This window comes from Pristis pectinata, chromosome 11 (assembly GCF_009764475.1).
Source record: "Pristis pectinata isolate sPriPec2 chromosome 11, sPriPec2.1.pri, whole genome shotgun sequence".
Lineage (NCBI taxonomy): Eukaryota > Metazoa > Chordata > Chondrichthyes > Rhinopristiformes > Pristidae > Pristis > Pristis pectinata.
Genome location: NC_067415.1, coordinates 35,735,895 through 35,763,872, shown reverse-complemented (window position 1 = coordinate 35,763,872; position 27,978 = coordinate 35,735,895). Strand labels below are relative to the sequence as shown.

Below are 27,978 nucleotides of genomic sequence, written 5' to 3'. Positions count from 1 at the left end.
GAGGAAAATAATTTGAGAAATGCAAATGTTTAGTAATGACATACAGTAATTTTGTACCTCCACACATGCATTGTTCAGCAGTTTTATTTTTGACAGGTTGCAGTAGTTCAAATCAATGCTTTAGTTTTGGTGGGGTCACAAAAAATCAATAATACTTAGAAGTAATTTTGGTGTCTTTACTCGTAGTCAAAGACTACTTTCTGTGCTATTTATTCTAGTAGTGTTAACGCTGGGGTGAATTTCTTGGCCATTATATTCCGTTGTAGTTTCTCTGCAAAGGGACTCCTTAAAATTCTCTCCAACAAAGAAGTAAACCACTGGATCTAAGCAACAGTTGACACTAGCCAGACAAAAAAAGCACGGTTGATGATCGTAAGATTCTGAATTGTGGGTGTAGACTGCAAGTGCTGATTTGCCATAATAATATACAGTAAACGGACAACATGATAGGGTAAGAAGCAAACCAGAAACACAGTTAATACTGTGAAAATCATCCTGGAAGCTTTGCGCTTGTATTTAAGGCGCCTGTATGACTGGAGATGTCTGATTATGCATAGGTAGCAACAAGTAATGACTAAAAATGGAAAAAGAAATCCAACAACAATAGCACCAGAAGCATAGAGTGATGGCTTTTCTCTGTACAGTTGTAGGCACACAGTTGTGTTCTCTTGTGCTTCAACATTCTGAGTGGTTACAGCAAGCTGAATAGTTCCAAGTATAGCAGTTACCCACACAGTTGCACTGATTATTTTTGCATAGCGAATTTTTCGAAAATTAATAGATCTAACCGGGTGTACTATTGCCAGGTAACGATCAATACTGATGCAGGTAAGAAAGTAGACACTACTGTACAAGTCCAGATGGAAAAGGAAACCAGTGATTCGGCAGGCAACCTCCCCAAACGGCCAGTGGCTTTGAAGCATGTGATAGGTAATGCGCAATGGCAGTGTCAGAATGAGGCAGAGATCTGCTACAGCAAGATTTAGCATATAGATACTGCTTATGGTCATGGTTTTCATGCGATGGCAGAAGACCCACACTGAGATGCTATTCTCAATTAGTCCAGCTGTAAACACAGTGCTATAGATAGCAACGTAAATCAGTCTTTCCATGGATGTTGTGGTCAGGTTGAAATGGGGCTCCATATTGCTGTTGTAGTTGTGTTCTTCAAGTGCGGAGAATCACAAACAATGATTCTAACTGTTGTAGACTGAAAATAATAACAAGGTCATGTTTAGACCGGCAAATTTGTAAATATTTCATGTTTAAAACAGTTTTCTGTAATGTCTTGCATCTGATTATCTAATGTTGCAAGAAATGAGTGAAGAAAACAAAAGAACCAAATTTCAGATTAACCAATTACAGACTAATGCATTTTCATATGAAGAGCTGTTGAAAATCTATAGTTTCATATTAAACAAATCGGTGACCATTGGAAAAACATTGGCTACTTGTAACATTATCAATCAAAAGCAAACTTCCAACCTAGTCAACTTTCTCAGCTATGGAATGGAAGAACTTACGATGAGCTGAGGTGTAGTCTGCAGCTGTCTGAAGAACAACCATTTCAGTAGCATATAGTTCCTGCTCTGTAGTGAAAGTAACTGCCCTTTTCTGCAGCGGTACCAAGGTATATAGCAGCTCTGATCTGTTGCACAAAATGTATTCTGGCTATACTAATGAAGGAGGAGTCTCATTCCACTTCTTAAAAGCTGCTTTATAACAACAGAGTTGGTTTGCAGGAAACGCTTCCTTTGGGAACAGCATCCCATTGCAGTGCATTGTGTTTTCCTCTACAGAAATAGATGCTTCCTTTTCCTAAGTATGGACTACATCCTTTAGAGCACTTAGCAGTTTGAGGGTATTGTACTTTACAAACTATTTCCTTTTCTTTTTTCCACACTATCAAACAAAAGTTGGGAAAAAGATGTTTCTTTTGATGAAAATACCCATTTTAATTAAGATAAATGTTTGGGAGGGGAACAAAGCATGGAGACTTCAACAAAGGTTCAATTACTTGACACACCAAGCCCTGGTGATTGCTCCCCAGTGTTTCATCTGGTTTTGTGAATTGTGGGAAATGAAATGGGTCCTGAAAATATTAGTGAAATAAAGAATGCAAAATCTAAACTTTGATTAAAATGCTTCCTATTGACTAAATTGTTATAACTTAAAAACAAGAAGAAATGTGTATGATAGCTGTAACTTGAGTAAACTCTCTTCATAAATTTATACGCTACTTATTTTGTGGTTATAAAAAGTCATTGAAATTTACAAATTCTAGGGTTGCCTTTTGAGGATTTGCTCCAGGTACGAGGTCTCTTCCAGTGAGTGAATCGACCAACAACTTGGGCCTGGAATTCAGCTCACCTGATTTCTATCTTATTAAAATCGAGTATCGCAAGTTTGGTTCCTTAACCTCTGTATATGATCCTTTAAGTTAAATGATTTTTTAATAACGAGAATCAGGAAATCTCAAAATTCACATTTAAATATCTGAACCTGCAAAAAAAAAAAAAAAAAAATTTTTTTTTGGGAATTAAGTATTGGCCTAGAAATTTGTCTACAGCATTTTCTGCTACTAAAACATTAGTTATCTCCCTAAAGCTGTTTTTTTTTAAAAAAAAGTTTTTCTTTTTTTTTGTTTAAAAAAAAAACTAAAATCTGTTGGCACTGGTTCCAAAACAGTCCAAGTGGACTCATTTTTGTAAGGCTATTCTGCTTCAAGAACATCAGGGCTTGAATTTCCTCTCTCCACAGCTCTGAATTGGGAAGTAGTCCTTAAGCCACACCCCAATTCACCTAGTTCCCTTTCAGCTGCTGGGGAATGAATGTACTGCAATGATAGGAGAAATTGGCAATGCACTCCTGGGTGTAGGGGGTAAGGTGCACTGGCAGAGTGAGAGGATCCAAGTAACCTGTGCAAGCTTCTGAAGAATTGATAATCAGTTTATTATTTTCACATGTACCGAGGTGCAGTGAAAACCTTTGTGTTGCATGCCATCCATACAGATCATTTCACCACATCAGTACATTGAGGTAGTACGAGGGAAGAACAATAACGGTGCACACAGTAGACTGATTCCTTGTACAGAGGGAATTTGTACAAAGAAGTTGCTAGGGAGATGTTTGAGGGAATAAATGCACTCTATGAATGCATATCTAGTTTGGCATTTGAAAACTTTGACTTAAGCACTGCTTGGGAGCAGCCCACAAGTGACGCCACGCTTCCGGCGCCAACATAGCATGCTCACAACTTCCTAACCCATACATCTTTGGACTGTGGGAGGAAACCAGAGCACCCAGAGGAAACCCATGGAGATATGGGGAGAATGTACATACTCCTTGCAGACAGCGGCCAGAATTAAGCACGGGTCGCTGGTGCTGTAATAGCATTACGCTAACCACTCTCACCTCTTGTCAGGTGTCTTGATTTGTTATCTGTTTATCATCTGATAAACAACTGTATTGTCTTCTCTATGTCCTTTTGCAGAATTCTTCTGGCATAACTAGCCTTTAAATTATAAGGGACCTTCATGAAACTGTCTTGGATGTAGTGACTGGGATCCCAATTTGGGTCAATCTATTTGAAATGTTTTGTGGAGAATTGTGCAGCACTATATCTATGAAAACAAGAGAAACTAGACTGATTTTTTTTAAAACACCCGGAGCCTTGATTTTAGTAAAGGCTCATTCTTTATGGAGTGAATAATGCCAATCTCCAGGTACATGGGGGGACGCAAGGCTTGAATGCAAGACATCTGCTGAACTAAGGGCAATAATTAACATATGGGAATATAATGTTATTGCTGTCATGGAGACATGTTTGAAATGTGGTCAGGACTGGAGGTCAACATCCCTGAGTACAGAATCTACTGAAAAGGATATGGAGGGGTTGGAAGGGTGGTGATTTTTTTAAAAAAAAAGTTAGTTTGCAATATTATTCAAAGAAGTCATTACTGCAATAAAGAGGGAGAATGTCCTAAAATGTTCTTCAAATAAGACCATGTGAGTAGAGTCTTTATCTAGTCAGTTTCACATTTCTGGAACCTTGCTGGTTAATTTCAAATATTCAATATTAAAGTTGGGGTCATTTTAAGGAAAAAAAGTTTGGAAACTCTGTATTAGGGGACATTAAGATAAGGGTATTTTAAAGTTTTGAGTTCTTCCTGCTCTAAATTGGACCTTGCCATTTTCTTCCATCTTGCTCATAAAGAATGAACAGAAAATGTTTTGTTAATAGAATTATTCAATTTTCTGCTTGCAGGCACCTCTGCCGCCCATGCCATAACCGTGAAAAGGCCAGGGGTCTGGGGAAATATATCTGTCAGAAATGTCATGCTATTATCGATGAACAACCACTTATATTCAAGAATGACCCTTATCACCCTGATCATTTCAACTGTGTAAACTGCGGGTAAGCAATATTCCGGTTACTAATGTATATTAATTCAGCTGATGTGTATTACGATAGATCTATATCAGGGTAATTGTCTTGGGGGTTTGGGGATTCATTCATTGTGTAAATGATTTGAGTATTTAAAGGATGGGAGGATTTACGATTATTTTCAGTGAAAATACAGTTTGTATTTACTCATTAAGCAATAATTACTATTCCCCTCCTATCTAAATCTTTCATTTTTCATGTTTTCTTTTTCTTCTCTCTGGTTGTCTTTGCCTCTGCATCCTTCCTTCTCTACATTCCCTCCCTTTTACCATCGATCAACAGTAGTGTATAGAGTCCAGTCTAAATACCTGTTCTTAAGTAAGCATAACCATTTGAGTACAAGTGGGCTGTTTTGCCATGAAGTGAGTCTCACTCCTGGTGATCTTTAGATTTTTGCCTAGATGTCTTGATATGATCAAAATTTTGGCAAACGTGCTTTCTTCTTGCATGGAATACTGGAACTAATTGGGACATTTTTTGAAGATAATCTAACTGATCCTGTGGAATTAAATGTGTATCTCAAACTTTCCAAAACTACTTTTTGATCTATAGTGTAAATGCTATAACTATCTGAATGCATTGCTCAAATCATATTAATCTAATAGTGGAAAGGCAGAACAATTACTGAATTTGTGCATCTGATCTGGTTTGCATTAGGAGCTACATGAGTCAATTTTGACCTTGTGGAGGGTACAAACTTATCAATATTTGGTTTCCTAGAGGAAAATGCCCATTTGTATGATATACTGGGAATGCAGAGTTCTTTAGAACTGTACATCAATGTGGGAAGGTGAAAAGATGAATGAATTAAATTCTTTGGTTTCAATGCACAAAGTCTTTATTGTAAATATCTTGTTTTATGGGCTTTAGTGCGCGGTGATCACGTAGCAATGACATGTACTACCTACTTAAGGAATATGGGATTGATGAAGTATATTTGAAATGGGCAAAAGCAAGTTTAAAATGAATACTGCAAGACCCAAACTTACTTCAAAATGCATCTTCTCTTAAAACCTATGAGCTATACAAATCCGCTCTTTGTTCTGGAGAGGATGTTGAGAGGTCAGTTTCTAAAACAGAGTTCAGTCTATAACTTGGTGAATTGTTGCAACCTTAATTTGACAAATCAAGGGAGCAGCACGATCTGTGGGCTCTGGTGTAAGGTTGCCTCCTAGTTGAATAACATCTCCTTTGCTGTTCTTTATCCTGTGTGCCACTGTTATTTCCTTCTCTTTCTGATCCTGTACTGTCTCCATTGTAAGGGAAAATAAAGAACCACCACAGTCAACCTCATGGTAATGGATTGATTTCCTTGTTTGGGACTGCTGAAATTTTTCTTAGGAATGCAGTTAAGAAAATGTCATCTCTTGCGGGTTTAACTGAAGTTGGTAGCCATTTAAAGCTTGTGACCTGAGCCACTTTTTCACTTTTTGATTTGACATGTCTTAAAGATAACTTGCATTATGCAGACTTAATTGAGCAACTTTCCCTCTTTATCCTGCTATTTACACATAAGTGGTATTTTGAGGAGTTGCACACCTTCTGTTAGCAAGCACTTATGGAATTTAATATACAGTTTCAAAGGGTTGCAACCCTTTAGACCTCAAATTCCTGTCAGCTATGCCATAACCACATCACCTTTTCAACCAAAAAGTGGAATTTCTTGCCCAGTACCTTCAATTTTCAATGAGAATAATTGGGGATTTAACTGCATAACATTTTTTTTAAATACCAGGACTCTATTTTTAAGGAATATAATAAAGTGCAACTTTATAAAGCCATTTTATGAAACGTTAGTGCGCTATTGAGAAGTTAATTGCCACAGGCTTTCCCTGATCCTGCCATGTTCTGTCCTTGTCTTCATCCAATAAGAGCATAAAGGTAGGAACAGTAAAATGCAATGCTGATCTTGGAGACTGGTCCAGCATTTGATAACATTGTGGATGCAATATTTATTTCATATCCACCATGTTCTGCCTACTCCACATCCCATTTCCCTTAATCCAAAAATGACAATCTTAATGTTAAATATACTCATTGACTCAATTCTCCATGGACCTCTGGGGTGGAGGAGTCTAAAACTTCTGCAACCTCTGAGAGAAGAAGTTCATTCTTGGCTCAGCCCTAAATGGCCAGCCAGCTCCTTTTCCAGAGATGACCTCCTAGTACTCCAGCCATGGGAAGCAGCCTCTCAGAACCCACCCTGTAAAACCCACAAAGAATTTAAAAATATTTGAAGGAGATCACCTCTTATCCTAAACTCTGCAGAATACAAGTCCTTTCTACTCATCTCTTTAGAGCAGACAGCCATGACTTTCTTGGAATCGACCTATTTAATCTTTTGTTGCAGTTTTGTGTGGTGTCACCAAAGTACGATGTTCTTACTCTTGTGCTTCAATCTCTTACAGTTAAGGCTAACATACTGTTAGCTTTTATAATGGCTTACTGACCTTTTTGTGACTTGTGAGCAAGGATCCCTGAATCCTTCTGGATACAGCATTTATCAGTATCTCACCATCTGTGCATCATGTGATATATGGATATTCAGATTTAATGAATATTCTGAGATTTAGTGGCTATTCTAGATGTGTTTAAATGACAAGATAATTGTTGGGAAAAACAACAAGTCTGTTGGTTAATTAATAACAAAAATTTCCACTTTCTAGCTAACGTCATTTAAATAGTATTTCACAAACTTTTTGAAAATGTAACAATTTGAAAACTTAATTTGCTTTTAATTTAATACATTTTATAATCTTAAAAACACTTAATGGGTTCAAACTTCTGCATATAGACAACAAAAGACAAACGATCCATTTTAAAATAGTTTGGTATAATGCAGAAGTCACGTAGATTTTATTTTCTATTGAGCAATACCTCCATTTTTAAATTTTAGATGTAGTGGCTGTATATCACTGGCTGAAAAAGAAACCCTGTTCCCACCTCCCACATCACTGACTTATTCAAAAATCTCCTTGGATATGTAAACTCATAGGCACTTTAAGACATAGGAGTCTACTTTGGCCTATCGTGTCTGTGCTGGTTGGGAGAAAGCTATGCAACCTAACCTCACCTTTCAGCGTTAGACTTGAAGCCCTCCAGATCATGGCTTATCAAGTAAACATCCAAGAACAAGTCAGAGGCTAAGTATCTTTCAATGAGCGACTCCCTACTGACACTCCAAAGTCTTTCCGCTCTCTAGAAGACTCAGTCAGGAATGTGACAGGATATCTGAAGGAGTGCAGCTCCAAGCATTCAAACTTAACAGCACTCAGGACAAAGAGCCTACTCGATTGGCACCCTATCCACCATACTAAACATTCACTCCCTCCATCACCACTACACAGGTGCTACAGCATGTACCATCTACAAAATGGTCTGCTGTTATTTGCCTAGGCTACTTTGACAGCACCAGTCAAACTCGTGACCTCCATCAAGAAGGTAGAGGACAGCAGTCAAATAGGAACATAACCACCTGCAGGTTCCCTCCCAGTAGCACCTATTCTGACTTGGAAATATGTCGCCATTCCTTCATCAACAGGTCAAAAGGCCAGTCAGGGATGCTGGACCTACTAGAATATCGAGACACTGACAAAATAAAAAGTACTTATTTGTTTATTTTAAATACGTTAAAGAGTTCTGCCGTTTATAATCAAGCTGGATGAAAATGTTTCTTTTCTCATCCTTCTACCAATTATTTTAAAATGTTGTTTTTGACTACTTTGCTAAGGAAAATAGGACCTTCTAGGTCCTCCATAATTTTATGCACATGGCCTCCTCTGTTCCAAGGGAAACAACTCTAGCTTATTCAATCTTTCCCCATGGCTACAATTTTTCAATCCTGGCAACATCTAAATAAATCTTTGCACTTTCAGTGCAATCATATATTTCCTGTAGAGTGGGACCAAAACTTATGCAGTACTTAAGCTGTGGGCTAACTATTGTTCAAGCAATTCCAGCATAAAGTACTTGTTTTCCTTTGTCTGTCTCTGCTAATAAAGGAAAAAAGTCCTGCTTGCTTTTCCAACCACCATGTTGACCTGTCCTACTTTTAAGGAACTGCAGCTCTATATCCGGCCATTCATTGTATATTCCCTTGCCTTGTTTTACCACTAAATGTATTACTGCACACTTCTGTTGATTAAATTCCATTTGCCACTTTTCTGCCCAACTGACCAGACCATCAATAGCTTCCTACATTTTAAAGCTTTCAACCACACAACAAATTTTTGAATCTCAAAATCCATAAACCCCTACTTATATTTTGCACTTCACCAACAATATACTATATTGTTGCACATTTCATTGTGATGTTTTGTATAGAAACTCAATGTAGGTGATCCTTTATTTTCAAAACAAATCCTCTCAGTTAAGTGAGAGGATATATACATGGATGATTCTTTCATATGTTTTGATGCTTTATTTTAATCAGAAAAGAGTTGACTGCTGAAGCTCGAGAGCTGAAAGGAGAACTGTATTGCTTGCCTTGCCATGATAAAATGGGTGTTCCCATTTGTGGTGCTTGCCGAAGACCAATTGAAGGACGCGTGGTCAATGCAATGGGCAAGCAGTGGCATGTGGAGGTAAACTATTTAATATCCTGTTCTATTTATTGTTTTGATTGTATCTTTCCTAAGGTAGAATGGTCATTGCAAACGAAAGGATTGTTTGTGTGCTTTAAATGTGTAGCATTTCTTTCCATATTCTAGGTCACCACCGAGTGGTGAAAAGGAGGAAATGTTTCTTTATCACTCACTGAATGCAGTAATTTTAAGCTCAAGTAACTGATTTTGAATCCAACCAGAGAGGAGTGCATTATGGTCATCGCTTTGTTCCTATTGAATGAACTGACCATGGCCTAGATCGCTTCGTTACTAATAAACCCACTATTAACCCAGACATGACCATAGTAATAGTTGGGTAATGCATTATAATGTGTGAAAAATTGATATCAATTGCAACACTAAGTAAACTTCTAACATAAGTACCACCTCCCAGAATGATGCTGAAGTTGGGTACAAAGTGGTGGGGAATACCCCTTGATTAGGAGGGGTACCCAGATTACCTCAACATAAACAACACTTGAGAATGTTTTGTGTTTGACTGCTGGATCTCCAATGGATATGAAAACCTATCACCACGTTTCAGACTTTGGAGAAATAGCAGTCAGTGAAGTACTTTTGTCATGCAGTCACTATTGTAGGAAAAGTGATGGCTAATTTACGCAAAACAAGTTCCCATAAATAGCAGTGTAATACTGATCTTAGCTAGGATACTATGGTAACTCGTCTGCCCTTTGAAATAGTGTAAATGGGATTTTTTTTTGTATATCTACCTTGGAGAGCAGATGTGGCACCAGTTAAGCACCTCATCAAAAGTCAGCACACGTGATAGCTAATAATTCACTCGGTAAAGCATGGGATTTTAGGCTTGGATTTGTGTGTTCAAATCTCTGAAGTAGAACTTGCACCTAAAACCTTTTGAGTTGGAGATGAAATTACTACCAATGGAGAATATCTTCAATTTACTGATCATTGTGTGTGAAGTGCAGAATTTCACTCTGGGGACACATCCAATTAGCTGAGTCCAACAGATTACCTGAGCAACACATCTTTCCCCTGTCCTTCTCTACCATGTCTGTGCTTAGACAAGCACAGGGTACATGTGAAATTTAACAAGCCAAATTTAATAAAGCTCAACAGAAGTGGTAACAGATGACCACCTTAAGAGCACCATTTGGGTTTGCTGGAAAGATCATCTGGGTCTTGGTAGGAAGAATCCAATTCCAGCAAGGATACTATGCCAAGTACAAAAAAAAACATGATGCTGGAAGAACTCAGAGTAAAACAGCATCTGATGAGGCTATGACTTACCTCTTTTGCCATCACAGATGCTGCTTTACTCTGAGTTCTTCGAGCATTCATTTTTTGTTCCAGATTCCAGCATCTACAGTCTCTTTTGTCTTCGTATTGTGCCAGGTTCCATTTATGAGGCGAGTTGTCTAACCAGTTGTCCGTGGTGCTCTAGTTCAGGTGTCTGCCATTTCAGCATGGTGTTCTTTTTTCCAAATTCTCTAACCTAGTTTTAGCCCAGCAGTATCATTCAGTACATTTTCCACCGATGGATAGTGACTTGGTTGTTTAGCAGATGACAAGCATGGATTTGAGCAACCAGTTAACTTAATAGTCCAGTGTGCTAGGTATCAAGGTCTGGATATATGAACACCTATCACATATCTGGCCTCCAGGTGAGACATCTCAGGAGCTTTTCACTCCAAGTGGGAGTTTCCTCAGCAGCTGCATCAAACCTAACATGTTTGTTTACTGGATGCCCCAATCTTGGTCAATTTTTATTTATTATTGGGTTGTGGGTAATAAATTTTTTTATTTATTGTTGGGTTGTGACCACAAAAATACTGTTTCCTGTTGTCCTGAATGCAATTGATTTTGGATACATCTCAGACTAGGTAGCAATGATGGTTTCTCTTCCCAGCTGGGCTTTCATAATCTGACAGGTTTCATTGTCAGTTTTTTTTTATGCAAGCATACAGATATCATTACTCATTTAATTAAAAGTTAAAATGTGTCTTGCTGAGAATTTAACCAATGTCTGAGATGATGATCTTGATTGTATTGCACTTACTTATTTGTCACAAACCTATCGACTCCAATATGGGACATTGAGTTTAAAAAGTGTGCGTCAGGTACACAACAGAGTTATTTTAGGACTGGGATTTCCTCGTATACTGACTGGATTTAACACATTGATCTCAATACATGTTTGGTCAAATGCTATTTTTGTATAATAACCTCTTGAACCCTGAGGCATAACAAGTATTCTCCTATTCATCCATCATTAACACTGCCCCAGTAGAACCCTTTTCATTATTATTGATGACACATTGTGGACAACTGAAAAGCTGTTTTGGATCATTTTCTGTGCATTCCTTTGTGGCTGAACACAGCCCATTGTTCCCTGTTTATTTGTCGTTGATACTTCTGATTTCACAACCTGCTACACTGCAATCAACTAGCTCTTGATTGCTCTAAACTATCAGTTTACAGACTGTTTTTGTAAAAGCCTTCCTTTTCTCAGTTATTTTAATAAAGTCATGCTTGGACAGCGGACTGTATTTCCTTTTGTAGTTGAAATCATAAGCCTGATTTGAAAGACATTTAAGTGTTATCATAATTGCAAGTAGATGTGTGGTTTGGTTATAAAGATGTTGATATTTGGCAACAACCTATTTGGAGTAAGTAACTTGGATTTTTACAGAATACTATATTTGCTGGTACTGTTTTACAATTTTTTTACTAGTTGGTTGAAAATTTAGTCCTCTCAAGAGGGGAAAATTACAATGTTTGATTAATTCTTGTAAAAATGCAGTATTGTACCTTTAATCATATTTATTTTAAATCTATGAATACAGTTTAATCACATCTTGGTTTTGCAGTGATAATGTAGTTTGTGCAACAAATGCTCATTTAAAAGTGGGATTCCATAAGAAAGGTTCAAAAGTGTCATGTAATGTACTAGTCAATCATTAGAAAGTGGAGTGTGCAGGGACCTCTTGGGAGTCTTTCTGGTCAATATATAACTCTTTCTTGATCTCTGTACAGTAAAATGTACTTGGACCTAAAGATGGCTTGTTATGATTTGGGTTGCTGGTGATGTGTGTTCTTGTTTTCTGTGCTCCTCCAATCCTTTGGGCTATTCATTGCTGGGCAGATAATTTACTATTGTATTTCTGTCACAGTCACTTAACTAGCCTCTAGAGTATTGGTCATGACAAAACCAACTTTATTTTTTTTTGGCCTACAAAAGCTCTTTGTTCTATTTTCTGTTTCTTGTGAGAACTGCCTGACTTCAGTCTGCAGTCTCCCATGCTCAAATGGATTACACTGAGGAGAATTGATGTACGGAGCATCTCTTGGGGTCCACATAGTGATTGTCTAGTATGGAGTTGTCCAAAACTCTCTACCTGAAGGGCTTTTTCTTTAAATTGGAGCAAAAGATCAGAGACATTTTTTTTTGCTGCTAGTTGTGTGCACAAGTCACTGAACTTGCAGAGTGGCTTCAAAAGCTGTACAACTCTACACGCAGGAGGCCTCAGAGAAAACAAGTATATCTCAACAGGATAGTTGTGCTTTGTTTGTTTTAAAATGCAAACCTTATCTGTGTAGCTTCCAGAGAGTTTGAGACTTTGATCTGCTTTGAGATGAGTATATTGTTTAACTGTCTATTGTTCTTGTCCCTCGTTGTTCATGTTCCCAGCAATTAATTACCTGTTCAACTCCCTTTCACCCATCTGCAAAATACCTCCCATTAATCACTTTACAAATCTTTCCAAACCTTGCAATCACATTTCCAACACTGCCCGTCATCTCTCCTCTTCCCTTGTTATCCTTTTTTCAACACCCTTCCCTAAATCTCGATGATCTTTTATCCAATCAATTCCTTCATGAGTTCAGTTCTCTGCAGAAAAGGCCAATTCATCAACATTCAATACTTTGGGAACATCAGTCTTCCCTTCAGAAATGTTCCACTTCATTGGGGGGAGGGGGAAATAAAAGTGTTACCATGGGCTTTTGAGACACTGGGCATCCCCAGTGTGTGTGTTGCACTATGGAACTGTGATGGTCCTATTTCACTAACTTTTAAAGATAGAATGTGGCACATGCAAACTTAATAAAGATTGCAGGGCAATAAAAGGAATCATCATCTTGCAATGATGAAAATTGCAGGAAGGATGCTTTAGAAATTTTTTAAGTTTTCAATTCCTGAACCACCACTAACTCAGCCTTGGAAGTTGAGTCAGATGGAAAGGTTGCTTTTCACCAGCATAAACGTGAAATTTAAGGGATTGGCTAATGGTTTTTGTGACGTGCCCTTGATGGCCCAAGTCTTTTGTTTTCATTACTGTTCATGTTTCAAATTTGCAGATATGAACTGAGTTATTTCTAATTTTGGTTGTATTAACAGTTGTTGGAACAGCACTATAACAGAACCCTGGTTTAAGTACTTGGACGCACAAAGTTCAAAACTCATCAGCAGTTAGGCAGCTAAATGTGGTGGTGCGTGATTGCAGAAGTCTGGGTGTTATTTTCTCAGTATTCCTGGGAAATGAAATGAAATAGAAGTGAAACTTTGAAAAGAAGATTTTTTTTTGTTAATATTACTTGGAAAATGAATTTAAAATTAAAATCTGAAAAGGCACTGAAACTTGGCCACTCTATAGTCTTCTAACAATCTGTTTTCCCAACTTAAAACAACTAAGAGATTTTTGCCTTTGCCTTTTTTTTTCATGAGTTTTTCACAGAATTGTGCTTTTTATGGAGACTTGTAAAATTAAAGTTTATAACATTGTAAGAAAGAATGCTATGATTCAATATACAACATGTAGCTTTGGTTATATTTTGCACTGATTGCTGCAATTTTTGCTTTGCTGGTTTATTTCTGGAAGGAAGGATCACTTAACAAATTGAACATGTTACAATCTATTTGCAGCATTTTGTATGCGCCAAGTGTGAGAAACCTTTTTTGGGTCATCGTCACTATGAAAGGAAGGGATTGGCTTACTGTGAAACACACTATAATCAGGTAAAACAGGAATACTGTTATTTAATTTAATATCAATTTAATTTTTGTTTTACCCAACATGGCAATTTTGGTATGAGTTTTACATTTAAACATTACTAGAATTAAAAATGCTAAGTTAGAATAACATTTTTACAGTGTGTTTTCTTTTAGTATGCTCATAATGTTGTAAATCTAACCTTTCAAAACTATTTTCTTACTTTGTAGAAATGGCCAGATCTTCGTGTTTTTGTATCCACCATAGTTTTGATTTTTTTTAAACCAACCAGCATTTGTAAGGATGGGAAAGTTTGCATTTAGAACCTTTTCAAGGATCAGGATTACTTTTCCTCTATAAGTAAGCAGGAGATTTGCTAGTAGCAGACCATGGAGGTAGAATTAAATAGTTAATGGGCTGATGCACTCCCTGATCGCCAGAGGTTCCAAAGGAAACCTCCAACTATCATCTGTTTGCATCTCAACACATCTTGGACATCCACACGTCACAGTCAAATGCACAAGTCTGGGATGTACTTGAGCTCAGGTGCTGCTGACTTTAACTTTCTGCTCCATCAGTGGTTGTTGCCTCTTACAGTTATTATTTTAATTATTTAGTTTTTTTTTGCTTTGTGCTTTTTTAATTCAAACTTTAAAATTATTAAAATAAATTTAAATGGCTCTGACTTAAGACACTAGAGGGGCAGGATTTTGGAATGCATCACTGGAGACCTACTCACCACTGAGAGCCTCCTTTGCCTCACCTGACATCTGTCAAGTGAGGGGTGGTGGTAGTGGGGGGAGGTCGGCTTATTCCAGCCACTACATCCTGCAACCATGTAGTCCAACAGGTATTGTGGAATGACTATTGTCCAAGATACTGAGAAAGCACTACAAATGATGCCATGGGAATTTTTTTTGCTTCAGTTTAACATGTATGAAGAATAACACCAACAATGCACCAAAGTGACATCTTAAAGTCAGAGAGATGGGTTTTAACTTGCACGAATAATTTGGAGTCGATGATGCTGCAGCTGAGCCCCATTCACTCTTAACTATAGTTATCTTCTCCATTCAAAGAAATAATTCATTTAAAAAGATGGCTGAAAGCATTGTTTTGTCTTAAATTTGTATCTTTGGATGCAAATATACTTTGAACATCTTAAAATTATTTTTTTCAGCTTTTTGGTGACGTTTGCTACCACTGTAATCGTGTGATTGAAGGTGATGGTAAGTTTCATAGTACTTTTTAGTTATTCAAATGTTCGTGATTTTATGTATGTTGTATATATAAAATTGTTTTTCTCTGTTCTATTCTGATGTAGCTTCAGTAAAATGGTACATCTAAGAAAAAAAAGTGGTTTCCCAAGTTTTAAAATGAAATTAAAATATTCAAGTGGTTTGTACAGCAAAAATTCTTTGGGCTTTTTTTCCCCAGAAACCCATTCATCCATCTTCGAAAGATTGGCAGTCCAAAAAGTTGTACAAATTCTCTGAATTCCTTCTTTCTAACCCTAAATATTATATTTCTAATCAGCCAACTGGATAAATACTAGTTAAGATGATATTACTAACATCATGGTTAACTCTATATTTTTTCTTCCTGAACAGTTGTATCTGCTTTGAATAAAGCTTGGTGTGTTAACTGCTTTGCCTGTTCAACTTGCAACACCAAGCTGACGCTCAAGTAAGTACTTTTATTCTAGTCACTCTGTAACGTTTTTTCAAATCATAAATGTTTAGTATTATCAGCCTCTTTCTGAGATTCATCTCTGAAGAAATTCAGGGTTTTTTTTCTGTGTGATTCTATATTTTCATTGTTCATACATTACTCTCTCTCTTCTATCCTTTCCTATCCATTCTCTGTTCGCTGAAGAGACAAATTTGTTGAAATTGATCTGAAACCAGTCTGTAAACACATGTTACGAACGATTGCCTGAAGAGTTAAAACGCCGACTTGCTAAACGGGAAAGAGATGCAAAAGAAAACACAAAAAGAAAAAATGATGGATATCTGCCTGTAAGGAATGTTTGTCTCTTTTCTTCTGTCTTTGGTTAGTATCTTTGATTTCCAACGGTCTTGTGTTTCAGTCATTTTTGTATTGTTGTCTCCTCTTATTTTCCTTTGGTCTACTTTCTGTAATATTGTCGCCTTCTTTCCCTGCTTTAGTCCATCTGCTACTGGAACAATCATATGCACTTCTGGCTATTCTAATCCTTTCCTGGCGTCCAACCTCCATAAAACTTGGTCACCAGTTTGCAGCCCCAGTACTTTGACTCTCTAACTCTCATTGTACATCATCTCTCAGCTCATTGAAGAACCATTAGCTTTCCAGTTTCATCAAAGCCCATTTCAACAACTCCTCAAATTGAATTTCTGATTCCCCTTCTTAAATCACTTCAGTTCTGGTCTGCTGCATTGCCAGTAATTGATATTCTCTGCCTAGGCTCTGGCATTCCTTTCCTCAAACCCTCTACTACTTTATCTCCATTTAAAACTTCTCTTCAGTTTTTGGTTACCTGCTCTAAACCTCTTTCTGTATCTCGACAAGTCCTATTCAATAATATTCCTGTGAACTATCTCAGGACATATTTAGCACTTAAATCAACTTGCATTATTTAAGATCTTTTTAACACAAACATTTTCAACCCTTAAGATCATCATCGTTCCACCAAATGCATCTATACTAGCTTCCAAAGCAATATTACCTACTTCATGCTTTGGAAGGACAGGAAGACTTGTTATAGCATATCTACACATGGATGAACTTAAAAATTCAGTTCGACAAGCCATGAACAAAACTGGGGTACCTGTATGTCGCTTAATAGTCTCTCTTTCTTCTTCAACTCCATCAGTTTTTGCCAGATTACAGTATTCTGAAACAACATTTTCTGATATCAAAGATTCCATATTATCTACATGACGAAATGTTTTTATCATAATGTTGGTCACTGCTTTTCCATTAATGGGAAAACGAATGTGTGATTCAGAAGCCACATCATCAATCTGAACTCTGAACCACATTCCATGGTACATTTTGAGACAATATAAAATAAGCCCAAAGTGGAGTATTTTTAATTATGCAAGAGGTTCGACAACAAAGGCAGAGAACTTCACCTAACTGTTCATTAACTTCAAATTATCTTTTACTTGCAATAGAAACTAAATGAAGAATACAATAAATGTCACCCCAATTATCTCTTATTGTATTGATGGACATTTCATGTGCCCCTTTTGTAATGGGTCCTTTGGAATGTCAAAAATTGCTTTGTTTTATTCCATTTATTACAATGTCATTTAAAAACCAAGGGTGGATAAACAGAGAACACATATTGAACTTTGTTCATTTTTGTTCCATAGAAACAAATTTGTGGAGTTCGATATGAAGCCTGTTTGTAAGAAATGTTATGAGAAATTTCCTCTGGAGCTGAAGAAAAGGCTGAAGAAACTGGCTGAAAGTGCTGGACGGAAATAAGGAATCAAAAGATTAACCGTCAATTTCCATGCTTTCTGTATTCAAAATTATTTCTAAATACAGTAAAACTCAGATAATCCACCAACAGATTATTCCAAAATCCTGTTGGTTCAATATCTGGCTCACAGAGGCCCTGGTTCCTCTGCTCCCTTTTAAACTCATTAGCAGTTTTACTATATACTCTATTGACCTGTTATTAGATTAATATCCTAAATTCAAATGATTTAAATTAAAAGTTTACCACAGAAGATCAGTTTTGATTTTAACTTTGCAGAGCCATGTCCATTTGTTCAATTTAATATTTTAATAAAAGTAATCCATGTTTGAAGGTTGCTCCCCCCTCGCCTTGTGATACCACCCAAGTATAACCAGGCTGGTTAAATTAAATGGTCTACTTGCATATTATACTATTCCCTGATCCTCAAGGAATTACGGAAATTACAATATTGTACAATATTACAATACATGATCCAGCCACCATCTGTTTTGCATATTGTATTATTCGTGGTGAGACTGAGTTTGTGAATACACTGGAAGAACCCAAATCTCACTACTCTGACATAATATAACACATTGCACCATGTTGCCATCTCTGAAAGTGGTGAATTGGATTGTTTTTCTAAAATGGTACTTCATAACTGTATTTTCTAAAGGTTTTGGTACATGCTGTTAAGCCTCCATATATAAGGCCAGCAAATGAAAACAAATTTACAACAGAGGGAATTAATATATAATCTGTTCATGCATGTAGAAACAAAGCTTACCATTTGGCAAACCAAAACATCTTGATGCGATGTAAAATGCTCTGATTTGCAGCATGTAACAATATATTTTAATATATTTTCACGCTGTGCTTACACTACATCAAATCAATGCTTCTGTCACTCCACTAAAGGAAATGAATTTATTGACTTATAGACATGAGGTGCAAATTAAAGAAAGGCACAGTTCCACATTCCTTCATTATGTACTCTGCTAGATGTATTGATTGACATATATCAAAATGTATTCTAATCTTCACTATTTTTGTACAGTTTGTAAGCAATTTAAGCTATCAATTACAAGACAACGCATCATTGAGAAATAACTGGAAAATGTTGTGCATGAATGCTTGTACTCAGAATCAATGACCAACTTCAAAACATGCATGAATTATGCATTTGGTAAAATTTAATTTTGAAAACTATTATAAAGTAAAACAACATCTAAGTAGTTGAAGCAGGTGGTGATTACATCAACTGTCATATAGTGGCTTCCTTGTATATTACTGATTTACTCACATTAATATAAGAAGATGCTGTAACAACAGCTGCAGTACTCAGAAATTAGTTCTGTTTGCATGTTTTTAAATTGTACAATTTATTGCTTTTCTTAACATATTTAGCATGGTAGATACTACAATACAACTCCTAAGGAATAAATCCAATTGTTTCCCTACATGTACTTGAAAGCAAAACTGGTCAACTGCTGCGTTTATATTTTTAATGCTCTTGTGGAAAGTATACTAAACTCTCCAGGGAAACTTAATTGCTGAAAGAAAGTGGACTGGTAGATATATAGAACATTTGTTCTTGTGCCTCTCAATTGGAGGTGCTTGAAAAACCATAATGGATGCAAATCTTGTACTATTTTAAAGTTTAATGCGATTACCCAAACTACTGGACATGCTATCAGTATGTAGTGACTTCCTTTTCTTTTGGTTTTTATTGCATTTGAATATACTAATTGTAATAAATGCTGGTGCTACGTGACGAGATGTGGTAAAATCGGAAAATAAGTTCATCTCAATAATTAGTTTTCTAATTGCCCACATACATTCTAGTGAAGTAGTCATGTCATGAAATGTCGTCAAAGCATTAAGTTCTTGAAAACTAAAGATATTTGTCCAGTTGGGTGTTTGGGGAAGTGCATACTGAATTTATTTTCTCATTAAAAGAATGTATTTTTTTTGTGTGTATCGCCATACAGTACCCTAGTATTCAGTATTATATAATAAAATATATATTGTGAGTTGTTGCGCTTGGTCATATTTACTGCTTTATATTTTGTTCATGTTTTATATAACATATATCAAAGTCTGCATTAAAATGGAGACAAGACTACAGATGCTGGAATCCAGAGCAAAACAATGAGCTTGCTGGAGGAACTCATCTGGACTGAAGGATACTTCATCTGGACTGAATGGTCAACTATTCATTTCTCTCCACAGATGCTGCCTGACTTGCTGAGTTCCTCCAACAGCTCATTTTTCATATAAGCAGTACTTCAATATACAGTAATTATTCAATAATAATGGCTGTTTCATGTTCTCACCTTGTTATGTATGTTTTGAACATCCTTCAACGTAGAAAATGTGATGTTCTACAGAAGGGTTTCAACTAACCACATTTATATTGGTAAATTGTAATGAGTGCTTCAGGAGTCCTTTTACTGTCACTTTCTGCCCTGACTTGCCCTCTACCCTTTTGTTCAAGTGAATCTGCAAAATGAGATATTGTCCTAACTTTTTGTGGGGTACAAATTACAACAGGAGATAGAAAAGGCATGTAAAAAGGATTTCAATATGCAGGTAGATTGGGGAAAATCAGGTTGGTACTGGATTCCAAGAGAAGGAATTTTAGAGCAGCTTGTGGTCGAGCCCACTGGGGAAAAGCCAATTCTGGATTCGCTGTTGTGAAATGAACCAGATTTGATTAGGGAGCTTAAGGTAAAGGAACCCTTAAGAGGCAGTGATCATAATATGATAGAATTCACCCTGCAGTTTGAGAGGGAGGAGATAAACTCAGATGTATTGGTATTACAGTTGAGTAAAGGTAACTACAGAGGCATGAGAGAGGAACTGGCCAAAGTTGAAAGGAAGGGGACCCCAGCAGGGATGATGGTAGATCAGCAATGGCAGGAGTTTTTGGGAGTAATTCAGAAGACGCAGGATCAGTTCATCCCAAAGAAGCAGCAGCATCCTAAAGGGAGGATGAGGCAACCGTGGCTGACAAGGGAAGTCAAAGACAGCATAAAAGAGAGGACATACAATATTGCAAAAATTAGTGGGAAGCTTTTAAAAACCAACAGAAGATAACTTTAAAAAAAAGCAGTAAGGGGAGAAAAGATGAAATATGAAGGTAAACTAGCCAATGATATAAAAGAGGACACCAAAAGTTTTCTCTGATATATAAAGAGTAAAAGAAAGGCAAGAGTGGACATCAGACTGCTGGAAAATGATGCCGGAGAGAGAATAATGGGGAACAAAGAAATGGTGGACAAACTGAATAAGTACTTTGCATCAGTCTTCACTGTGGAAGACGCCAGCAATGTGCCAGAAATTCAAGAGTCAGTGGGCAGAAGTGAGTGTTGTCGCTATTACTAAGGAGAAGGTGCTTGGGAAACTGAAAGGTTCTGAAGGTAGATAAGTTACCTGGACTGGATGGACTACACCCCAGGGTTATGAAAGAGGTAGCTGCGGAGATTGTGGAGGTATTAGTAGTGATCTTTCAACAATCACTAGAGTCAGGAATGGTTCCGGAGGATGGGAAAATCACAAATGTCACTTCACTCTTTAAGAAGGGAGGAGGTAAAAGACAGGAAATTGGGGGGTGTGGGGGGTGGGGATGGCCAAAAGACAATGTAGGTCCTTGATGAATGCAGCAAAGCTACAGAGAGAGCTAATCCAATGCAGCATAATCAAGAAAGTTAACTTCAAAGCTGGAAATGTTCTGTGTAGCTCTGTGCAGAAGATTCTGGTCTCATCTTCCATTCATCCTTCCTCCAATTAAATGAAAATAACTTTGGCACTGAGTTAATCAAATTGAATTTAATGGAAGTTTTGCATTCCAGGAAGATATTTATCTAGTTCTGTGTTTTTGTTTTTAAGTAATTGAATGCATTTTTATCCACCATTTGTTGTTCAAAACTTGAATGCAAATAAAATACAAGAGTCAAAGGATCAAAACAACTTCAAATTAAACAATATTATTTCTCACAAATTGTGTTTAGGTAATAGAGGTAATGTTACCTGACCAGTTGAAATGGCAATGTTCCTTGATACCAAACTTTCATTATTTGTTTCTTCTCTCTGTGGCATCCTGCATATTTCTTAATTTATCATTTTTATGAATGTGGTCATTAGTTAGGCATTTATTGTCCATCCCTTATTATCCTGTGAAGATAATGCTGAGCTGTTGTCTTAACCTACTGCAGGGAGGTGGACTGTTTCAAGATTTAAGCCCAGTAACAATGAAAGAATGGACATATATTTCCAAGCTAGAAATAGTCTGTGAACTAAAGTGGAATCTACAGGTGTTCATGATGTTCTTGTGCCTGAACTTTTGTCCTTGATGGCAGAGGTTGGAAGATTGAGAATTGCTGTTAGAGGAGCCTCAGTAAGTAACTGCTGTGCATTTAGTTGATGGTACACTCTACAACTACTGTGTATCAGTGGTTGAGAGAATGAAAATATAGAGTATTGATGTGATACCAGATGGATTGCTGTGTTGTAGATGGAGTCCAGCTTCTTCAGTGCTGTTAAAACTACAATTGTCTAACCAAGCAGGTGATATTCTGGCACACTGCTGACTTCACCCTTGTAGATGGTGGAAAGGCTTCAGGGTGGCAGGAGGTGAGTCACTCCCAGCAGGATACCCACAATATTTATGTGGCAGATTCAGTTGAGTTCCTAGTGAATGGTGATCCTCTTCCCCACCCACCCAGGGTGCTGATGGTAGGGGTCTCAATGATGGCAATACCATTGAATGTCAGTAGTAGGGTGTTAAACTCTCATTTGATATTGGTTATTGTCAGACACTTTTATGGTGTGAATGTTACTTGACATTTATCAGCCCCATGCCTGAGTGTAGTCTTAAGTCTCGCTGCATGCAAGCATGGACTGCTTTATTTCTGGAATTGGACATGAAGACCAGAGAGAGATGTCTGGTAATGTGGGTACAGTGTTAAGAGCTAAAAAGGGTGGGTTTGGGAGTGAAGAGGAGGAGAGAGGAAACTCTAAAGTGCTTCAGTGACGTGGAGGATTGCATCGTATCACATGCACACACGTGCGCGTGCACACACAGTTGGTAAGGGGTTGGGAGGGGAGAATGGGCACTGAACAAAGACTCAATGTAAGCTATTAAATACACCTAAGTTCGTTGTTGTTAACAGTGATATTTTAAAAAGGCCCCTATACAATAAACAGGTTAATTCCATATATTTTCTGGATTTTTATAAGGGGAGCATTGTTAATTTAGTAGTTAACATGGCTCATATATTGAAGGTTTATTTGCCAAAGGGTTTGAAACTTGGAAAAATAGTGAAGAACAGAGTTATCCAATGTTCAGGAGGTAGGATTTAGAATGTTGCTTCAATGTGCAATTTGAAAACTTAATGGAGCAGTGAGGAGTCTTTATTTTCACATTTTCATTGAGGCCATTTCAGTTTATCAAATTCAACTTGAGCTGATTACAAAAACTTAAGTGTAAGGAATCCCTCATTAATCAATCATTGATATACATTTGACAATATTGCAATGTACCACACCAGCTGCAGCATATTGGCTTTCTAAAAGCTTGTCTAGACATAATGGGCTGAATCTTGCTCTGTGGTGAACTGACAAACTATCCATTGCACTTCTCCACAGTGTGTGAAATCTAGCATGGGAGATGAACTGGTGTAGCGCCCTCTACAGGGAATCTGAGATGTGGATGAATGGGCTAGCAACGTTTATACAGTAGGATTGAACATAGAACAGTGCAGGAACAGGCCCTTCGACCCACAATGTTGTGCCAAACCAATTACATTAGTAACAAAATACCCAACTAAACTAATCCCTTCTGCCTACACAATATCCTACCATTTCGCTCACATTCTAAGAGTTTCTAGAATGCCCTAACCAACCAACAATTGGTTAATGAACTGTACAGAGTCTGGACAAATAACTATCAGAAAATGGAAGTTTGGTTTAAAGAGATCATGAAACTGAGCTGGGTACCACAAAGAAAGCATCCAGGAAATTTCTGGGCACTTTTTTTTAATAAAAAGCATTTCAATCCATTAGTGGTCTTTTGCAGAAGTTGATGTCAGGTAATTAAGAAATAAGACCAGAAGAAAAAGGAGCATAATTAAGCCATTTGGCCCCTCGAGTCCGCTTTTCAATCATGACTGATATTTTTAAACCCCATTGTCCTGCCTTCTCCCCGTAACCTTTAACCTCCTTACCAATTAAGCATCTATCAATCTCTACCTTAAATACACCCAATGACTTGGCCTCTACAGCTCTCTGTGGCAACAAATGCTACAGATTCACCATCCTCAGGATGAAGAAATTCCTCCTCATCTCAGTTTTAAAGGGGTGTCCTTTATTCTTCAGACCTTAATGGAAGAAAGGGAACACTCTGTGCAGATATTCCTTCAAGAATCTGCAGATTGAACACCACTGCCTGAATTGAAGTAGTGCTACTTGCAGAGAGTATGTTTAGGAAGCAAATTGGCTTGTCCAGAAGGATCAGACGTGTTACGGGCCAATCTGTGTGTTATTGTTCTCGTGCCTGTGGAGGATCTGTAGCTAACCCTGGACAAGTCTAACCCACTAATGAGCTACATCCTTGGAGGGAAGTTTGCATGGTTATTCTCTGATAGGAATAATAGAAAGTATGTAACTAAACAGTGAACAGAGTTGACAGAATGAATGCCTATTTCCTATCATTCCTGGCAGACAGATAACACTGGGTTTAAATTATTTTGATCAGCTGCCTTTTCATACAGTACTGAGACATTTGTAATTGGGAGTTTCTGAAGATGAACATCACCAACAGGCTCTCCTGGTCCAACCATGTAGGTGCCATGGCGAAGAAAGCTCACCAGCACTTCTATTTCCTCAGGAGGCTAAAGAAATTTGGCATGTCCCCGTCGACCCTTACCAATTTTTATCAATGCACCATAGAAAGCATCCTATCTGGATGCATCACAGCTTGGTACAGCAACTGCTCTGCCTGGGACCGCAAGAAACTGCAGAGTTGTGGACACAGCCCAGTGCATCACGGAAACCAGCCTCCCCTCCATGGACTCTGTCTATACTTTGCTGCCTCAGTAAAGCAGCCAGTATAATCAAAGACCCCACCCACCATGAACATTCTCTCTTCTCCCCCCTCCCATCGGGCAGAAGATACAAAAGCCTGAAAGCACGTACCACCAGGCTCAAGGATAGCTTCTATCCCGCTGTTATGACACTATCGAACGGTTCCCTAGTACGATAAGATGAACTCTTGACCTCACAATCTACCTCGTTATTGTCTACCTGCACTGCACTTTCTCTGTAGCTGTTAGACTTTATTCTGCATTCTGTTATTATTTTACCTTGGGTTACCTCAATGCACTGTGTAATGAATTGATCTGTATGAACGGTATGCAAGACAAGCTTTTTCATTGCACCTCCATACATGTGACAATAATAAACCAATTCCAATTTCTTTTTAATGATTAGTCAGACATTCATTTTTTTGATCCCAGCAAGCATCTGTTGGAATATTCTCTTTTGGGGAAAAGTAGTCTGAAAAAGCAGATTTGCTGAAGTGAAGCATCCCACTCCTCTAGATGAGTGGGTGAAGATCTGAGGATGTGGAACACCTGTCTGACCTGCCAAGCACTGCTTGGTACAATCCACTGCCAACCTCAAAGAACCCCTACTGACAAATTATCTGGTGTCAATCATTTGTTTAAAAACAACTTGTATAAAAATAATTGATATAAATCTCAAGAAACATGCAATGCCTGGAGCAGAAGAAAACAATGGCCCTGTTCCCAGCTCCTAGTTGTTGGTCATGTTCTAACCTGCACACATGGCCCCATTACACATAATGCTTCAGCTGCAAAACCGGTCCCATTGCTGGCCAAGCTTCTATCACATTCCTGGAGTGTGATCAGTAATATGGGCAGGTGTGTGGAAGCCAGAGCAAGGCCAGCAGCATAGGCACGTGTGCCAGAGGGTGAGGGAGGAGATCTGAGAGTTGGGAGAGTGGGGGATAATTAAAGCAGAGATTCAGGCTCAGAGAGAACTGAAGGGGTGAGGGGTTAACAATAAGGGGGAGAAGATGGGAGTGCGAGGAGGAAGCAGTGGGTGAAGGCACCTGTACGTTGGCCCACAAGTTTCTGTGTAAGTGGGCGTGCGCACTTGTGTGTGAGAGAATGAGTGTGTATGGGCCAAGGGCTACCAATGCCTGTGGTCACAAATGCATAAGCATTAACATTCATGCTGAAGAACCTGGACTTCTGGCTCCCTCTTGTTCCTGGATGAAAGCTTCATTTTTTTAAGGTCAACATGGTAGTTGGTGTGCAAAGGCAACCCTTCATTAAAAGAAACCAAACCCAGGCAACTATCATTCCATGAATCTATGATCTCATTGATAGTTCTTCAATCTCTAAGCTCAGTTTGGGCCTTATTGCCCCCAGGTAAGAAAATTATTTTCTGCCTTTACTCAATCTCTGCTCAAGATGCAAAGGTTCCAACCCTAGTCACTAAGAAATCTCTTTCCATTGCATTACCTCAGCTTGTGGAATACATCATATCCTTCAGGAACTGGTGGATCCTGGTGAGGATCAAATTGTGCCCCATTTTGTCCAATAGAATCTTTAATTTTACTGTATTCAAACAAAAGCAAAAATTGGCATTGTGTTCTTTATTGACAGGGGAAAAGAAGTGAAATACAAAAGTGACTCAAAAGAAAAATCAAGGGAAAATTATTAAAAATACAAGCATTAACATGGTGCCTCAGATCATGCCATGTGTTTTATAACAAATTAATTACATTTCAAATGTCATTACATAATGTACTAAGCAAGGTAGCATACTTGCACACAGCCAAATCACAAATAGCAATGTATTAATGACTAAATTATTTAAATATTGATCAGAAGTAACGGTTTGAAATACTTCTGTTTCAAGAGTGCTATGAAATCTTTTAAGCCCATCTTGAAGAGCAGACAGGGCCTTGGTTTAACACTTCATCCAAAAGGCTATATACAAAAATGTAGTGATTATTCAGCATTATATGAACAGTTTTTTTAAGAAAAACATCATAATTCTTGAGAAGTAAAAAGGGTTAGAAAGTAAAGCTGAGGCATAAGATTCTGTGCCGAGCTAGAAGTCAGATGATCCATCAGGGTTTCATTTTTATGTGTTGATGTAGTTGTATGGTTTATCTGAGTTGCTTGCATTGACAGTTCAGAGTCCAATCAAGAATCAACCACATTGTTGTGGGCCTGGAACAAACATTAATTAAAAAAGGCAAAGCTATGCTGTATTAAGAAAGAATAATCCATAAAAATGTAATTGTAGAGGTATATTTTGATGGGACTTGGGATGTTGTTGTAGCTGGTATAAAATATGTTGTTACTGAGTAAATGTCCCTGTCCTGTTAAACAGGTCAAACCAGATGCTATAATTGAGTTAGCAGGATTGGGAGAAAAAACAACCCACTGAAATGTTCTTTTAGATACCTAAGGGATCACAGGCTTATTCTCAAAGCAATTAACCTCCAGGAATGAAGGGAAGAGGTAATAGCTTTGGGAATATCTGCTCATTAGATGTTCTGTCTGTTAGTACAATAACAAGCCACAAGAAAATAGGAGCAGGAAGATGCCATCTGGCCCCTAAAACCTCCCCCACCATACAATATGATTATAGATGATCTGCCCCAGAGCACAATTCCTGTGCCAGTTCCCCAATTCTCAAATCTTTCAAAAATGAATCTGCCTCCTCTTTAAATACCTCCAGTGTTTCAGCTTCCACAAATCTCCTGGGCAAAGAATTCCAAAGATTCACCAACCTCTGCAGGAAGAAATTGTAATGCGCCTCAATTTTAAATGACCATCCCCTCGTAACTGTTCTCTTATTTGAAATTCTACCCCCCAATGGTAACATCTCAATATCTACCCTGTCATTGCCCCTTAAGATTTTATTTTTCAGTAAGATCACCCCTCGTTCTTCTAAACTCCTAAGAATACTCTTTTAGCTGTTTGTGATAGGACGACACCTTTCATCCTGGGCATTAGCGTAGTGATTCTGTTCTGGACTGCCTCCAATGCCAGTATTTCCTCTTTTAATCGAGGGGAACAAAATCACATACAATTCAATTGGAATACACACATACAATTGAAGTTTGTTGATGACACTAAGATTGGCGGCATTGTGGACAGCGAGGAAGGCTTTCAAAACTTGCAGAGGGATCTGGACCAACTGGAAAAATGGGCCAGAAAATGGCAGATGGAATTTAATGCAGACAAGTGTGAGGTGTTGCATTTGGAAGGACAAATCAAGGTCGGACATACACAGTAAATGGTAGGGCACTGAGGAGTGAGGAGGAACAGAGATCTGGGGGTTCAGATACATAATTCCCTGAAAGTGGTGTCACAGGTAGACAGGATTGTAAAGAAGGCTTTTGGCATCCTGGCATTCATAAATCAAAGTATTGAGTATAGATGTTGGGATGTTATGGTGAGG

The 27,978-nt window shown here is 37.9% G+C and overlaps 2 protein-coding genes across 4 annotated transcripts in view; one reads left to right on the top strand and one right to left on the bottom strand.

The window, feature by feature from the left end:
- LOC127576063 (LIM and senescent cell antigen-like-containing domain protein 1) overlaps positions 1–19,505 on the top strand; it is an 84,678-nt gene extending 65,173 nt beyond the window's left edge. For 2 of the 3 annotated variants that reach the window (XM_052026406.1, XM_052026404.1), the window contains exons 5-10: positions 4,268–4,417; positions 8,880–9,030; positions 13,955–14,047; positions 15,202–15,250; positions 15,632–15,707; positions 17,381–19,505. In XM_052026406.1, the coding sequence (XP_051882366.1) occupies positions 4,268–4,417; positions 8,880–9,030; positions 13,955–14,047; positions 15,202–15,250; positions 15,632–15,707; positions 17,381–17,495 (634 nt within the window). In that variant the 3' untranslated portion in view covers positions 17,496–19,505. Of the gene's footprint in view, positions 1–4,267; positions 4,418–8,879; positions 9,031–13,954; positions 14,048–15,201; positions 15,251–15,631; positions 15,708–15,896; positions 16,024–17,380 lie in introns of those variants that run through there. The other variant, XM_052026405.1, reaches the window with a different exon arrangement.
- On the bottom strand, positions 52–1,078 carry LOC127576064 (uracil nucleotide/cysteinyl leukotriene receptor-like). Its single transcript, XM_052026407.1, has 2 exons — positions 420–1,078; positions 52–372 (listed from the first exon to the last, which is right to left on the bottom strand). The coding sequence occupies exons 1-2, from the start codon at positions 1,017–1,019 to the stop codon at positions 187–189; spliced, it is 786 nt and encodes a 261-aa protein (XP_051882367.1). The 5' UTR covers positions 1,020–1,078; the 3' UTR covers positions 52–186.
- Positions 19,506–27,978: the final 8,473 nt, after the last annotated feature.

Excerpts from the sequence above, each read along its gene's own strand:
- LOC127576064 (XM_052026407.1), bottom strand. The coding sequence starts at position 1,019 with ATGAAAACCATGACCATAAGCAGTATCTATATGCTAAATCTTGCTGTA. Across the intron at positions 373-419 it reads TCCGTTTACTGTATATTATT|GATCATCAACCGTGCTTTTT; the intron begins ATGGCAAATCAG and ends TCAGAATCTTAC.